Source organism: Urocitellus parryii, chromosome 4 (assembly GCF_045843805.1).
Source record: "Urocitellus parryii isolate mUroPar1 chromosome 4, mUroPar1.hap1, whole genome shotgun sequence".
NCBI classification, from domain to species: domain Eukaryota; kingdom Metazoa; phylum Chordata; class Mammalia; order Rodentia; family Sciuridae; genus Urocitellus; species Urocitellus parryii.
In genome coordinates this window covers 63,229,718-63,246,972 of record NC_135534.1, presented here as the reverse complement: position 1 = coordinate 63,246,972, position 17,255 = coordinate 63,229,718, and the positions used below count along the sequence as shown (strand labels likewise).

General features: G+C 43.7%; 1 protein-coding gene across 3 annotated transcripts in view; it reads left to right on the top strand.

Annotated features, from left to right (window-relative positions):
- Nucleotides 1-17,255, top strand: part of Clpb (ClpB family mitochondrial disaggregase) — a 141,573-nt gene that overhangs the window by 89,860 nt on the left and 34,458 nt on the right. For all 3 annotated transcript variants that reach the window (XR_003301872.2, XM_026400990.2, XM_077797615.1), the window contains exon 6: nucleotides 15,687-15,784. Coding sequence is in view for 2 of the 3 variants with exons in the window: in XM_026400990.2 (XP_026256775.2) it covers nucleotides 15,687-15,784 (98 nt within the window). In the remaining variant the exon portion in view is untranslated. The remainder of the gene's footprint in view (nucleotides 1-15,686; nucleotides 15,785-17,255) is intronic.

The following is a 17,255-nucleotide window of genomic DNA, read 5'->3' as shown; positions in this document are numbered from 1 at the left end:
ATAACATAAATTTATTATCACACAATTCAGAAATAAGAAGTCTGAAATGAGTCTCACTGGTTAAAACAAGGTGTTGAGGGACAGGGGTTGTGGCTTAGTGGTAGAGCACTTGCCTGTCATGTGTGAGGCACTGGGTTCGATCCTCAGCACCACATTAAAAAAAATAAATAAACAAAATAAAGATATTGTGTTCATCTACAGCAAAAAAAAAAAAAAAAGGTGTTGACAGAGCTGTCTTCATTTTTGGAGACTCTAGGAGACAGTTTTCTTGCCTTGTTAGACTTCTAAAGCCTGCCTGCATTCCATGTAGCCCATTTACCTTTGAAGCCATCAGTGGTCAGTCAAGTGTTTATTCATTTCATCACTCTAACAGACTCTTCCACCTTTCTCTTTCACTTCTAAGGACCCCGTGGTTACATTGGATAACCTAGGGTACCCTTCCCATTTCAAAGTCAGCTGATTAGGCTGGGTGTGGTGGTGCACGCCTGTAATCCCAGCAGCTCGGGAGCCTGAGGCAGGAGGATCACAAGTTCAAGGCTAGCCTCAGCAATTTAGTGAGACCTTGTCTCAAAATTTAAAAGACAAAATAAAAGGGCTGGAGATGTAGCTCAATGATAGAACACTTGCTTAGAGACTGATATATAAGACCCTGGATTCAAGCCCCAGCCCTGAAAAAAAAAAAAAGTGTTATTGTTTTCTGGTTTATCCTTCTTTTGTTTTGTCATATAAAATATCTGTATGTTTTCTTATTTGATCTTCCTACAGAAAAAAAATAACATAATATTATGAATTGTGTTCTTCTATAGTCAATTTTTTTACTGATCAATACTTCCTGGAAATCATTTCATATTGGTTCACAGAGCTCTTCTTCCTCCTCTTTTTTCCCTCCTCCTTTTTATAGCTGCCTAGTACTTCATTCCTGACCTTTGTTTGAGCATTGAGGTTTTTAATATTCTACAATTACAAATAATGCTACAATGAATAACTTCTTTGCATGAACATTTTTGGATTTTTGGAGGTAGGTCTTTATAGTGAAGTCTTAGAAGTAGTATTACTGGATGAGAGGATAAATGCACATGTTCTTTGGTTATCTATAGCAAATTTCTCCTCCTTAGAAGTTGTACCATTTTTCTTAACAACAAAAAAACAAATAACCCAATCAATAAATTGGCGAAGGAACTGAACAGATACTTCTCAGAAGAGGATATACAATCAGTCAATAAATATATGAAAAAAGCTCAACATCTCTAGCAAATCTATGCATTTCTAGAGAAATGCAAATCAAAACTACTCTAAGATTTCATCTCACTCCAGTCAGAATGGCAGCTATTAAGAATACAAACAACAATAAGTGTTGGTGAGGATGTGGGGAAAAAGTACACTCATACATTGCTGGTGAGACTGCAAATTGGTGCAGCCAGTATGGAAAGCATATAGAGAGTCCTTGGAAAACTGGGAATGAAACCACCATTTGACCCAGCTATCCCTCTCCTCGGTCTATACCCAAAGGACTTAAAAGCAGCATAGTACAGGGACACAGTCACATCAATGTTTACAGCAGCACAATTCACAATAGCTAAACTGTGGAACCAACCTAGATGCCCTTCAGTAGATGAATGGATAAAGAAAATGTGATACATATACACTATGGAATATTACTCAGCATTAAAAGAGAATAAAATCATGGCATTTGCAGGTAAATGAACGGAGTTGGAGAATATTATGTTAAGTGAAGTAAACCAATCCCAAAAAGCCAAATGCCAGATGTTTTCTCTGATATGTAGATGCTGATTCATAATGGGGATGGGTGGGGAGCATGGGAGGAATGGAGGAACTTTAGATACAGCAAAGGAAAGAGAAGGAAAGGGAGGGGGCACCGGGGTAAAAGAGACGGTGGAATGAGATGGACATCATTATGAAGACACGAATGGTATGACTCTACCAAAAACATGAAAAATTGTGCTCTATATATGTACTATGAATTGAAATGCATTCTGCTGTCATGTATAACAAATTAGAATAAATAAATAAATAAAAGAAGTTGTACCATTTTACATTAGCACTGCCTGAGGGTACCTGTGTCTCTTCACAGTCTCTCCAACAGTATATGGTGAAGCTTTTGGATTGCTGCCATTCTAGTGAATGAGAAATAGTATCCCGTTTGTAGTTTTAGTTTTATTCCTTTATAACAAGTAAAGCTGAATATCATTTTAAATGTTTAGGGACCATTTTATATCTCCTTCTATGAGCCATTCATGTCTTGCGATTTTATTTTTTTTATTTTTTTTGGGGGGGGGTACCAAGGGATTGAATCCAGGGGTGTGCTTAACCACTGAGCTATGTCCCCAGCCCTTTTTATTTTGAGACAGAGTCTCACTGAGTAGATTAGGGCCTCCCTTATTTGTTGAGGCTAGCCACTGGGATTACAGGCATGTGTCACTGCACCTGGCATCTTGCTCATTTTTCTGCAGGACTTTTGGTCTTTGTTTTTCTCTTGATTTCTAAAATTCTTTGTATATAAAGGATATTAACCCTTTATCTGTGGTGTTCATTGCAAATATTTTCTCCTACTTTGACTTGATATAGTTTTGCCACTTCCCATATAATTATAATATACAGCCAGGATTGATAATTGCTGAGATGATTCAAACCGTGTATATTGGAACTGTTATTTAAGGGAGAATGTATAATGAGAGAAGAAGATAGGGCCCTGGACTGGGCCTTGGATAACACCCATAATTGAGACAAAAGAATGAATAGAAAAATTCAAAGGAAACAGTCCTGCAAGTTGTGTTTTATGGAAATAAAGGTAAAAAAAAAATAAGAAAGAGGCAAGATTGGCCATTGGCATTGATTGCTGCACCTGAGGAGGATGGAAGAGGTTGTTGGATGTGGTAATAAGGCCCATAAGCCTGCCTCCCACCACGACTCCATCCGTGTTCACACAGGCAGAGAGAAGACTCTATCTCTGCAGTGATATTGTGCAGCAGCATTGCCAGCAACTTCAGGAGGCCACTCCCAGCACATAGAAGTGAAGAACACAGCCTTGGTATGTTGTAACTGGGGCACAATTATTCAGTCAGCAAATATTTATCAAACTCCTACTGAGTTCCCGGCACTCTCGTAGGCACAGAGTATAACAACAAAGACACACACACACACACACACAAACACTGTTTTTTTGTTTTTTTTATACCAGGGACTGGACCTAACCCTTTTTTTATTTTTTATTTTGAGACAGGGTGTCACTAAGTTGCTGAGGCTGGCTTTGAACTTGCAGTCCTCCTGATTCTGCCTCCCTAGCCTCTGGGGTCACAGGCATATGCTGCCATGCCCAAGAAGATCCCGTTTTTAATTTGTGGTTCTTTCACACCACTTGCTGAAATATTGGAAGTTTCCTTTACCCAAATCTATCCATCTGGTTTGTCAGTTGGTTTGTCTCCAACTCTGGGACAAAAGTTGGTAAAAATCTTTAGAATTAATTAAGGAAAAGCACTCTTGAGATAAATTGGATCCCTAGTACCATCAAGGAATCGTGGGTCAAAATGGTTCCCTCTGTGTTTGTGGTCTCTTCGTCATCCTCTCCTTGCTCATTTCCCTACCACCCTTCCACTTTTATTTTTTGGTGATGGTTGCCTGGTGATTGGTAACTGTGGTTGAGCATTAAGAAAGGAGCATAAACTGAAAGAGTTCTTGTTGGCAGAGCTTCTGTTTTTAAAACAAGCATTGCTTGAGATGAGTAATTCCTTCAGCCTTAATGGAGGGCTGAAAGTAGACATCAGCAGGTAAACACTTCCTGTGCCCAGAACCATAGCCTGTAATATACGATGACATTTCAAAGATGTTCCCTCCACACTTTTGATTCTCTCCATATGGGAAGTGCAGTTAGCAAAAATATCCCACTGGGTTCTGTTTCTCCAAGTGTTCCCAAAGCCAACTATAAACAAGGTCTCTCATCTTCTTGAAGTTCAGAGTAGAAGTCTGTGTATTCTCGTGAGCCTGGCTCAGCCACTGTCTTGGTGTGCTGCCACTCCTCCAAGCAGCAGGCTGGACTTAGCTTTGTGAACAGACGTGAGCAGAAGCATAAGCCATCTCCTGTTACCCCCTCTTCCCTACTATGGGTATTATGCTGGGATTGGTCAGCAGACACTTAAACATCTGGTCAGCTCAGTCCTTTGGGGTGGCTGGTGTTTTATAGACAACCCATCAAGATTGATTGGCCTCATAACTGAATTAGCCAGATGTGTGGGCATTGTGTGCCCTTTCCTCAGCCTCCCTTCAATGTTGTTAGATGGAAGCAGACATACGATTAGCATGTTTGAAGATGATGTGTTTTTAGTGCATGAACAAAAGCTGCTTCCTTCTGCAGAGACTCTGTCTTTGCCCCAGACATCAGCAGTATAATTATGACTGCTAAATTCAGCCCAGACCCCAGGCTCGGCTGCCTTGGTCTCAGCTGTCACTTGCAGGAGGGGGAAGGGAGGCTGCAGGGACCCAGGCTCTTGTAGTCCACTTTAAACTCTGCTTCATCCAGAGCCTTTCCTTCCCACTGACAGTTGCCCTCAGCTGCTTCTTGGTCACAGGGCACTCTGCCACCTTGGAGGTAGTCTGTGCTGGATTGTGGACAGAAGGAGAAATGGGCTGCTCTCCTGAAAGCCCATGACTTCCAGGATACTTGCCAGAAAGAAAAATGAGCTGAGGATTCTTGCTCTTAATATACTTGTGTCACACACTATATAGAGGATTATCTGCCATTTGGAAAACCCCACCATAGGTGTGTATTGAGCAGAAGTCCTGGGCAGGAGATTTTGCTGTTGCCCTTTTCCTTGCCCTATTCTGTATGGTGACCTATGCTTGAACATTCATCCCATGGCTTTTATACCATGTCTTTTCTAACCACAATGGCCTATGTATTTTCCTTATAATAAACGAAGCATTTTCAAATCTTTAATGATGTTTAATATTCTGTGAATATTTTTTTTTTGGAGGGAAGGGGTACTGTGGATTGAACCCAGAGATACTCTATCACTGAGCTACATCCCCAGCCCTTTATTTTTAATGTTGAGGTGGGATCTCACTACGTTGCTTAAGTCCTCACTAAATTGCTTAGGTTGGCCTCAAATTTTCAATGCTCCTGCCTCAGCCTTCCATGTCGCTGAGTCTGTAAACATCTTGTATCTAGTGTTTCTAACACAGCCCTCCATACACTTGCCTCTGTGTTCCCATATGTTTAATGAACGGCATCTACAAGTCTTGTTGTTGGTGTTGTTGTTGTTGTTGTTGTTATTGTTGTTGTTCTACCAGTCTTACGAATGTATTACCAGTAAATCTGAAGACTTCTTGCTCACTTTCTACCAAGCCCTAAGAATTGCCTCTCAAGTACATGCCCTCCTCTGTCCCCACTACCTTGGTTCAGGCTTCATTGCTCACCTGGACTAATCTCCAGCCTTCTTGCTGATCTTCCCACCTCCCGGATTCCCCAAGATAGGGAGCCTTATTACCTACATTTTCCATATGCATAACATGGTCACCAGGCTGTTAAGTAACTTGCACAGGGTCCACTCCTAGTAAGTGGACGAGCCATTGCACTATATTTGTGATTGTGATCTCATGAACAGAATTCCAGTCTATGTCTCCAGAGCCTCCACAGGATCTGGCATAATGTAGGTGCTTTGGAATGTTGGTTGGTTGGTTGGTTGATTGGTTGAGTGAATGAATCAGTGTTATTCCCATTGAACTTGCCTTCAGGCTCAAGACGGCCTGGCTGAGCATCTGTAGCTTATGCCAAGAAGTATGGATTTTGTCTCATCTCCTAATGCCCAGCTGTACACAGACATGTTCCCTCCCACTCAGTAACAAACTGCCTGGAACTCTTTCCTGGCTCATATTTACAAGAGAATGTGATAAATTCCGTATTGATCTCTCCTGTTCCACTGTAAATTTTGCAAAAGATGATTAAATAGAGCAATAGAGTCTGCAGGCATTGTGGCTCAATATGTTGTGGACTGGTGTATCGACCTCCTCCATCCAAAGGCAGCCAGCGCCTATCCCTGCTGCCCCAGACCAGTAATTAAAATCCTGTGAGACTGGGATTTAAAATCCAATCATATCCCTGAATCAAGCCTTCTAGCCTCCCCATGTGACGAGTGCAATAAGGTAACGGCAGGAGCATGTTTATGTCTGTGCTGAAGCAGTCCCCATAGGGTGGGTAAGAAATGGAGAGTTGGGTAGCCCTGCTGGCTAAATCACTTCACCCTGACACCACAGCCACTTGTAAGACAATCTGTAGGTACATAAACAAGTCCCAGCCGAAGACCAAAAGTCAGGCTGTAAGAACAAAATATCATGTACAAAAATTCTCAAATTCTGTTTCATTGTGCACTTCTATTCTCACAGCCAGTATAGTTTGTTTAAGTGACTTGACCTTGATTAATCTATTTTTGGCCTTTAGGAACCAAATACATATGTGTGTGAATTTTCACAGGAACCCTTGGACTTAATCTAAACTGCAGGCATCTTCCTGGTGCTGAGGCCTACACTCAGGGCACATTGTACTGTTGAAATAAACATGTCCATCTCCCCACTAGGGGACCAGGCACTCCCTAAGAGCAGAAACAGTGTCTTTGTAGCCCCTTTGTATCTTTAGTGTCTAGTGTGATGCCAAATATGTAGATGAGACTCTCAAAATGTAACTTTGAATGAATGGGTAAGTAAATAGACACTAACAGTTAATCTTGAAAAAAAAAATAGCTACACAAAGTGTAGCAAGTAAACTTACCAAGGGGCCATCCATTTGGTGCTTGAACACTTCAGTGATGGGGAACCCACTTGTTCCTAGAGCTGCCCATATTCTATCTTTGGATGTTCTGATGTTTAGAAAGTCAGCTGCAATCGCTTCTAAGTCTTATTATTAACCTTGGGTTCATAGAGAATGAGTCTAATCCCAATTCTACGTGATGGCCTTTCAAACCTGAAAATGGCAGGCACGTTCCCCAGAGCAGTTTTTTCTGCAGCCTAAACCACTAGTTCCTTAAACCATTTTTCTCACATGGCTTCTAAACCCTTTCCTATCTTAATTACATTTCCCAGAACAATTTCCAGTTTGTCTCTCTTCCAAAATACATGACTTCCCATTTATCTCCGTTAATTTTCATCTCATTTGTTTTGGCTCTTAGTGTCAGTCTCCTGTCAGGTATATTTGGTGCCCTGCTCATCCTAATTACATCTGTAGGTTTGATGCATGGACCATCCATGTCAGAAATAAACATGCTGAATAGGACCACAGCCATTTGCTGCCACTAGAAACTTCCCGCCAACTCACCTATGATCCATCAGTGCCCCACCCAGTTAGTACATCAATCACTTAATGACATTTCACATACTACTAGCATCAAACCGACATTTCTTCATTGCGACCCTAGGATTGTTCTGAGACGTCCCTTCAAAAGTCTGCCAAAGTCCACTTTTGTCCTAACTAAACAGGTAATCTTGATAAAGAGTCCACTTTTGCCCTAACTAAACAGGTAATCCTAATAAAGAAAAAAATGGTGGTTAGTCTGGCATGGTTTCTGTGGACCCATCCTGATGCCTAGCTTTCATCACCCCAAATCCCTTCCTAGGCTTTTACAAAGCACCTTAATATATCTGATTTTGGAGACAAGACAATCTGCATGAAAAGAGGAGGAGGGGACCCCTAGGCTAGAGTGTTCTGGAAAAGTTGAGGCTAAACTCACAGAATGTAAGGTCTGAGTAGTAAGAAAAAAGGGTTTTGGTCCCACTGAAGAGGACAGTGGCAGCCCCATGTAGTTGGTCCTTCCAGTCAGTGCTGGGGGAGTGGACTGAAGGGTGAGGGGAGCTTAGGAGGGGGCGGGCAGCTGGGAATGCCTGGAAGGCCTGGTTGTAGCTTTCACTCTCCCATTCCCAGTTTTTGTGCCCTTGGACTTCAACCTTCCCTTCCCCAGGTTTTTCCACTTTTCCAGTCTTTTTTTTTTCCCCCAAGTGCTTAGTATATATACATGATCTGGTCTTCCCAGCTGGTGCTTCCCATCTCCCCACTGACAGTGCATGTGGAGGGAGGCGATCATCTCTACCTCCTCATTCCCTGACACTTACCAGACGATATTGTATTGTTTCTGTCCTGTCTGGATTCTGACAGAGGACAAGACTAGTCTGCTTCCATTGAGTCCCTGGCCTCTGGCCTATAGTAACCGTGCAGAGGGTTTTTAGTGAAATGGCTGAATGTAGCCCTGGCGCAGTAGCTCTCTCTTCCCTAAGCTTTATTCATCTGCCTTTGTGGAGGCAAGGGATCCTATCTGACCATGTCCGTGGGAGTTAGCACTTCTAGATAACCTCCTGGGAGATTAGTTAATGTGGGTCACCATTCACCATGGGGAAGCCTGAGTGGGAAGAAGAGGAGCCCCGTTCTGTGCCCTTTCTACAAAGCTTTCTATGCCCAGCCTACCTCAAGAAACTCCTCTCTATTGACCTGAGAGCACCTGAACACACTGGAAGGAAGAAAGGTTTTTCTCTCTTTTTGAGTCATTAAGCCTTTGATATTGCACTTTATAGTGGAAAAGCAGATTTGGTTTCTTTTTTTAAAAAATTCTTTATTATATAAAATTTCAAAAGAGAGGATAATATAAGTCCCTGCTTTAAATCCTATCTTTACTTATTTATCCATTGTATGACCATGAGCAAACTCTTTCAGGTCTCTGAGCCTCTGTTTTCTCAAAATCTTTGTATGATTAATTATTCAGACACTGTACATAAAGGTCTTATACCCAACAGATGTTAGTCTGTCTCCTTCCTCTTACTTTTCTTTAAGTCATCTTGAAAATAGAAAGAAAAAAAAATCTCTCCTGCTTTCTTCATTAAATTGTTAGGAATTAAATCCATGGATGTATTTAGAGACTATGGCATATAATAAGTGCCCAGTGAAGCATTATGAGGGGAGGTGTATCTGCAGGTGCATATGTCTGCATGTGTATGTTGAGTGGTGCTCTGTAGTGTGCTTTTGGGGAAAAGCTCAAGATAAGTTATGAGGGAACTTCTGCTTGTTGCCTGTGATATTCTGAGCAAGTCTCTTCTCTCACCTTTGGCCTTCAGGAGCTACAGAGAGTAGCTATGTAGATTAAACTGAGACCTGGCAGGCCAGGACCCTAGGCCAAGGGCCAGGAAAGGGAGTAAAGTGAGCAGGAAGGACAGCAGGAGCCCAGAAAGGGGAGCACTGGTCACCAAGCTTTGAACAATGAGTAGGATCTAGGTAATCAGGGAGACAAAGGTTGGGACTTCAAATGTGAGGAGTGACCCAGACAGTCTGGGGATAAGGGTGTAGACAACATGTCTCTGAATACTTCTTTGGTGGGGAGCTCACCAGCAAAAAGAATAAATTGATCTTCATTGACACCTCTGGTCATGGAAATGATTTCTCTAATAGTCTGTATTTTCCAATACTGGGGATTAAACCCAGGGACACTCTACCAGTGAGCTATATCCCTAGCTTCCCACCCATGCCCTCCACCTTCTTTTTATTTTGAGAGAGAGAGTCTCACTAAGTTCCTGAGGCTGGCCTCAAACTTGGAATCCTCCTGCCTCAGACTTCCACATAGGTAGAATTACAGGTATGTGCTGATTTCTCTAATATTTAGCAAAAATTTCTAATTGGAGAGAGTGAACCAACTGCTAAAATAATGAAAATCCGAATAAAGGTGGTAAAGGAGCTAGAAGTAAAAGTGGAAAAGAGAGTGGGTGTGAGCACTCCTACGGAGAACACTGCACCCTGTTCAATCATGTGTTTAATTATTTTCAAACTTTTTATCTTACTCTGTCCTCACAGAACCCCTAGAGGTAAGCAGAACAGCATTCATTGCCACCAGAAAAGTAAAGCAAGTGCCTTGGATCACACAGCCAGTGGGTGTTATCCCTCATCCTGATGGCTCCCCAGCCCAGTGCTCTCTCAGAGGGAAGGGGCAAGCTGTGGAAACGGCAGTTGTGTTTGAATGGATCGCTAGCACGGCACTATGGCTCACAGAACTGGGGGGGAGGGGCAAGTATGCCAATATTATTGATAATAATGGCCTAACACATTTGTATAGCACATATGCTGTTGATTTTTAAATCCTCTTAATTACCTTCTCTGACATTCACAGAGGTTACATGGGCTAAACAGGATAGTGTCAAGGAAGGGGAGTGAGTGACCAGCCATCTCCTACCTCATCCAGCTTGTAAGCTTGTCCGAGCAGCACAGAGATCTGAAGCCACCCCCACCCCAATTTTAACACCCTCACAGGAAGAGCAAGTCGGCCTCTCTCTCCAAATCGTTCTTCCCCACTTCCCACTATAGTGCACAGAGGGTGTTAGGTCTGAGCTGACCTATTGTCCACCCAGGCAGGGAGGCATCTGGGACCAACAAAGAGGCTAGAGGCTTCAGCCTACAGAAATAAGGGCTGTGGTCATGCACTTACTCTCAGAAAGGCTCTTCTAGGGCAGCAAGAACACCATGTTCAGTATGGCCTAAGAAGATAGCACCTAGAGAGAGCATAGTTCATTTATCTGGCACATATTTCTGAGCATTTGAGCTGCGTAGCAGGAGGGTGGCAGTGTATCAGGCATAGTCCCTGACTTCTAAAGGTACTCAGTCTTGAATGTGACAGATTTTAATGCAGAGGGATTGATGCAGTAAGACTGAAGCAGGAACACCTCTGGCAGCATAAGAGGTAGACCCCACCTGGGGTGAGGTGGGGTGCAGCACAGAGGCTTCCCAGAGAAGTCCAACTGAGTCTCAAAAGATGATCAAGTGTTTGCAAAACACAAAGGTAGGAGAGGGGTGACAGATAGCTTACATAATAAGGATCTGCACTCTTTAAATTGAGAAACCCCTTGGAGAGCCATGAGCTTAGAGCTGGGTACTGGAGACATTCAGGGGAGCCAGGTGACCTGTTTCAGATGTAACAGAAGGGAGTATCTTCCTAGGGAGTTGAGAGCTCACCATTAAGGACTTTTTCCACATAGAGCATCTCTAATTTTGTCAAATCAAAGGCAGGCCTGCACCAGAGAAGAGCAGTGGGCTCCCTAGGCCCCAGTGGGCCAGGCCTTCCCTCCCACAACACTATTTCCACTGTCTTACTTACCCTGAGTGATGAGGCCCCCACCAGCCACATGGCACCAACCAGCACCAGCCCCATGATCATCCACCCCCCCACACCCTACTTTTCCTGACCCAAGTCCTATTGACAGATCTCCCAGAATCTGAAGGAATTCAAGACAAATGGTTAAGAGGATGGAGTTAATAAAATTTGAAAAATTGAGGCCTGTCACTCCACTAAACTTTTTTCAATACCACTGACAGAAACATATTTCCCCAATGAGTGACCTTCCACAGCTGTAGCGGGCAGGCGCAGCCGCAGCAGTGCTGCCAGGAAGCCAGTCTGCTATTTATCAGATATTATAAGCTGGGACACACTAATCTGGAGCAGGAGAGGAGGGGAGGGTCCTGCACCACACTGCCTGGGGTGCTCCAGGTGTTTGCCCCAGCCTCAGACAGCCAGTGGGAGGTGACGGATGGCCTGCGATTAGCACTTCCCACCTCCGTCCAGCCCTCTCACTTGCTCCCAGAGGCCTGGCCCTCTAGACCAGCTGCTTGGCCCGGAGGGGCCCTGGGTGGGAGGCAACGGGAGGTCAGGCCAGGGCACGGGCCATCCTGATGCCCCCGGAGAGGGCAGGCGGGTGAGACCCAACATGGTTATTTATTGTAATGTAATGGTTTGTGGCCGGTGGTCGTGGGGGTGAAATCGATCAGTGGTAGAAGTCAGGTTCTATCAATTATTACAGCAATTAGTCAAGTCAGCGAGGGCGTGGGGCTGGGGGAGTAATATTAGGTGGACATTATCCATGGTGCCCCTGCCGCAGCCTTCCTAAAGTGGGGAAGACCTGCTGCCCTCAGGCTCCAGAACCTTGGGGAGCCTGGCTGGCATCCCCCAATGAGTGGCCTGACCTGAGAGCCTCCTGGGCAAGGGACAGTCCCAACACTGCTTTAAAAGGAGCCCCTGTGCTGGCTGGCCCAGGTGCAGAGATGTCCTACCTGTCCCCTTCCCATCCTTTATGAGAAGTGACATGACTCCTACTAGAAATTACTCAGTGGCCAATGTTTATGGCACACATTTTTCATTCTGTAAGCAAATATAGATCACTGACAGCACTTGTTTGGAGCAGCTAATCTCATCCTCTGTTCTTTCTCTCACTGTCGTCTTCTCTCACCTTCTCTCCTCTCCCCCTCCCCTTCTCTCTCCCATTTCTTCCTCTCCTTTTTTTCCCCTGTCTTCCTGCATGTTTTTCTTCCCTTCTCTATTTTCTTTCTCCCTTCTCTAATTTCTTTTTCTTCTAGAGGTCTCTCCCTGATCCCCCTCCACATAGCCCTTATCTAGTTGACAGAGCTTTTCTTGAGGCTGCCAGAGAAAGAAGAGGCCTTTTCATCACTTAATTGGGGCTCCCTCTGCCCCACCTGTGCTGCAGGAGCTTTGTGGGGAGGGGAAGATGCTGCCTCACACTAGCCCTCTTCCCTTGGTGCCCAAGGAATAGAGATGGACTGGGAAAGCCATGCCAGGCAAGCAAGTCCCTGAGCACTGTGTTCCTCCCTGAGCCCTGACGGTGCTGTCTGTCCCTCCTTTAGCACACCATCAACCCTTGGCCTGTGTTACTGTTGTGTGCTAATCTGAGCTGAAGTTGTGCTGGGCTCAAACTTGAGGTAGACATAGTTCTAAAGACAGGAAGAAAAGCCTTCAAAAGAGGCAAGAGGCCTGGCCACAGGTGTGCAGAGAAGACCTGAAAAGTGGTTTTATAGACCTCAAAGGTCTATTAAAGATATCAGTTGCTGCAGAGCAGTGGAGATATATAGACTGTTGTTTGGCCCTGCTAGTCCTACGTCATCCCACGTACAGAGCCTCGCAGATAGTGCTGGCAGATCTGAAAGAAAGCATGAAGTCTCAATGGAGCTTGTGAAGAATTACTCATTGATTAGTAAGACTACTCCTCACTGAGGAGGCTGTGCTTCATCCCATAGGCAGTCAAAGACTGCTGAAGGATTTTTCAGCAGGGGTGTGTCACAGCCTCCCTGTGAAAGCATGTAGTTAGGAAAATCTGAAGATGGGTTGGACTCCTGCTTCAAACAAATAAAGCTAGCTTTGTGTCCTTGGGCTAGTCATTTCAGTTCTCTGGGTCACTAGTGTCAATGTCTGTAGGTTAGGTATTCTAATTCCTGTCTCTCAAGGTGGCTGTGAGGATGAAGTGATAAAATGTAAATAAAGTGCAGAGTACAGTGCCTGGCACATTGGCACATAGTGAGTACTCGGTAAATACCAGTGTGGCTGTTATCACCACTCCTAGGTATCTACTTAGGAGACATGAAAACTTATATCCAGAGGCAGGAGTGGTAGTACACACCTGTAGTCCCACCTACTCAGGAAGCTGAGGTGGTAGAATTGCTTGAGCCCTGGAGTTCTAGGCCAATCTGGACAACACAGTAAGACACCCCCCCATCTCAAAAAAAAAAAAAAAAAAAAAGACTTGTATTCTATATAAACTTCATAACAGACAAAAAGGAAAAGTAGTAGTCCAAATGTCCTTCAGCCAATAGATAAATAAAGTGTAATTTATTAATAAAATAGAATATTGTTCAGCCATACTATAACATGAAGAATTTCAAAAACACGCTAAGAGAAAGAAGCCAGAAACACACACAAAAACACATATTAAGCACTCCCATTTGTGTAAAATATGGCAAATCTATAGAGAAAGTAAACCATCAATTGTCAGGGCTAGAGGGAATGGGGTGTGTCTGGTCATGAGTATGGGGTTTCTTTTTAGGATCATGAAAATGTTCTGGAATTAGATCGTGATGATCATTGTGCAACCTTGCGAGTATTTAACACCACGAGTTGTGTTGTTTTTTTGTTTGGTTTTTGATGTTGTTTGGGGCCTTTGGGCAGTACTGGGTACCACCTTCTCTTTATTTTGAGACAAGGTCTCACTAAGTTGCTGGCCTCAAACTTGCAATCCTCCCACCTCAGCCTTCCATGTTGCTGGGATTACAGGCTTGCACCACATAACTGGCTCTCACTTGTGTATTTTTAAAGGTTAAGTTTATGGCATGTGAATTATATCAACACAAGTAATATTTTGTATTATATTCCTGATAGAAAATAGGATCATGTATGAAAATACTATTTTTTCTTATTGATAATAAAAGTTTCCTTTGCCTAGATTGTACCTCCTGCTCTGTCTCTTCCACTGCCTCCTCCCACACCTGTGTAGAGGTTGGCCTTTTTCTCTGCAGCCCAGGCAGACAGTCACATGCAAATGCTTAATAAACATTTACTGTTGTTGTCAGGTTTATAGGGTCTTTTAGAAAGCAGAGACTTTCGGTAGGAAGAGGTTCATTTCATGATATAAATGTTTCCACAGACTGGGATTTAGAAAGGCTGATTTTCACTGTCCAACAACAGTGGTCAGAAACCCACCCTGAGCCAAGCCCTGGCTTGAACACATCCCAGCCAACCCATTCTATCCTTAAGGCAAAGATTGGGTCTTAACCCTTCATTATTTCTAGACACTTTTCTAGCAAGAAATAAGTTCAAGGAATATTTATTGGAAATCTGTTATGTACAAAGCTCAGCTTGCTTAGGCTCCCATCTTCCTGCCTTGAGAGAAGGGTTTTGGGGACAAGGACCAAACTGATTCTTCTGGGTTCCCTTGTGGTTTGCCAAATGGAATGGAATGGAATGGGTGGAGTTTGAAGAGGGGAGTGAGGTGCTCAGACCTGGGCTTCAGGAAGGAGACTATGACACTGCCTAAGGTCAAAGGAGCTCTTCCTCCCTAATTGCCAAGCCTTGCTCACAGTAGACCTTTAAACCATCTTATCTTAAGTGCTGCTGGCACTTAGAGAGAAGGTAGATACAAGGCCCCCAGCTAACTTCTTCTTTTTGTCATGCTCAGAGTTCTTTGTCTCCATATCATAGGATCTAATGGTTGGGGAAGTGCCTGCTGGCACACACACATTCACCAGCTTTAGAGTGGCAGAGCCAGGTTGCTGGTGATGCCCACAACCTTCCAAAGTGCTCAGCTGACCCTGGTGGCAAGAAATGCCCAGAGAAAAGAGTGTTAAAGGAGAAAGAGGAGCAGAGAGCAAGCAGAAGGGAGGGCCTTTTAGTTACTACTAGGAATCTTCTCTGTTGTAGAAAGAAGTCCTTTCATATAGCATTGTGAATGAGTGTTCATCGGTGTAAGGATGTGTTGGAAAATGTAGACATTTTAGTGAATATATATGAATTTGTATGTATCTGTGTTGGGTATGTGAATCTGTATTTGGTTGGTATACTTTGCTAGCATTTTCAGCTAGGTGTATTTGTATACGTACAACACACATCTGCAAGTGTGTAGAACCTCTCCGTATAGGAAGTGTGCTACTAAATGCATGTGTATGCACATGTAGAAGCCTTGATACCCTGACCTCTGACAGAGAGAACTGAGAGTTCTCTGAGAACAGCTTGACATGTTTTTGCCATCATTCTACAATCTCAAAGGTTTCTACGGGCATTCCTCAAGCTGAAATCAGGACCACAAACACCTATAAGCAAAGGCTAAGGTCCCACTGATCATTCATAGAGCCCCTGACTCTATTCTTCTCCTGCCAGGAGCCAACCCCCTGCAGAGGAATGAAATGGGACACACACCCTTGGATTATGCTCGAGAAGGGGAGGTGATGAAACTTCTGAGGACTTCTGAAACCAAGGTAAGTCTCAGAGAAAGGAGGTGGCCTGCTCGTGAGCACTACATGCATCATTCAGTCTTTCACTAAGTAGACTAGGTCAGGATCCACACCAAAGGCCACTTTTCTTTAGGTGATTATTATGTGTTTAAATGCAAATCCAGCCCCTCTTCATATCAAGAGTAAGGAGCTACCCTGGGAGGTCCTTGACCAGGGAGAGGGAGAGGCCTGGTCCACTTCTGGCTTCTGAGAATTAACTATTTTCAAATTAAATTTTGAGGTGATGTTCTTCCAGCTTCTTTTGAGAGGGGAGGACTAACCAGAAAGAGTCTTGCGCTTGAGGAGTGTTCTCCATACCTCACATACTCACAGCCTCATTTTACATATCTTTCCCATCATCTCACTTTCCAGTACCTCACCCTTCCCATCCACATACACACCAGAGCCTGGTACAGAATCTGAGCCAAAAAAATTCTCTATCTTAATTCAATCTTCTCACCCAAATTTTTGAACTCCCTGAGAATATGACAGTCTTCTCTTTCTCCCAGCTTTAAAGCTGTAGCTCAGGAATGACTGGACTAAATCCAAGAACTAGAATCGCAGATCTCAGAACTGCCATGGTCCTGAGAAGTCATCAGATCCAGTGATGGGAAATCTTAAAGAGCATAAGCATAAACATAGAAATCAGAGGGAAATTGAGCGTTCTGGTCGAAGGAACCATGGCCCAGTGCTGCCCATGCAGCAGGCCCCTCCCTCCCAGGGAAGTCTCTGACAGGGCTCCACAGTGAGTGTGAGTTTTAAATCTCTGAAATTTAAATCAACTGACTTGTTTTATGCCTGGTGAAAGTGGAGCCCAGGATGTGATGTGGCTTGCCTTTGATCCCAGAGTGTTTAGCATCAAAACTGAAACTAGTAGGCTTGACCACAAGTTCAGGTAAGTAGGTTCAGTGACAGACAGGGCCTGGAAGACCTGGTTTCTAGCTCTTTGTCTTGTGCTTTTCCCAGATCATAGGACCTCTTCTCTACACATTGACATAAGTGTCTTGCCATAATTCAGTGTGGCAGATAGACTGTCCTGAGTCAGAACACTCAGCTCACTAGACTGAGACAGAAGAGACTTGGTTTCTGACCCCAGCTCTACCACTCACTGTCTGCATGGCCTTGGGCTAACATTTTTTTATTATTATTATTTTGAGAAGGGTATCACTAATTGTTCAGGGCCTTGCTAAGTTGCTGGGGCTGGTTTTGAACTCCTCGACATCCTCCTACCTCAGCCTCCCAAGTCTCTGGGATTACAGACATGCACCACCCCAGCTGAACAAAGATATATTTTTACTTTATGCTGCATGTCCATTCTTTTTTTTTAAATCTTCTTGCATTGTCTCACAATGAGACATGTGTCTCACACATGAGCTTTTTTTTTTTTTTTGAGAGAGAGAGAGAGAGAGAATTTTTTAATATTTATTTTTTAGTTATCGGCGGATACAACATCTTT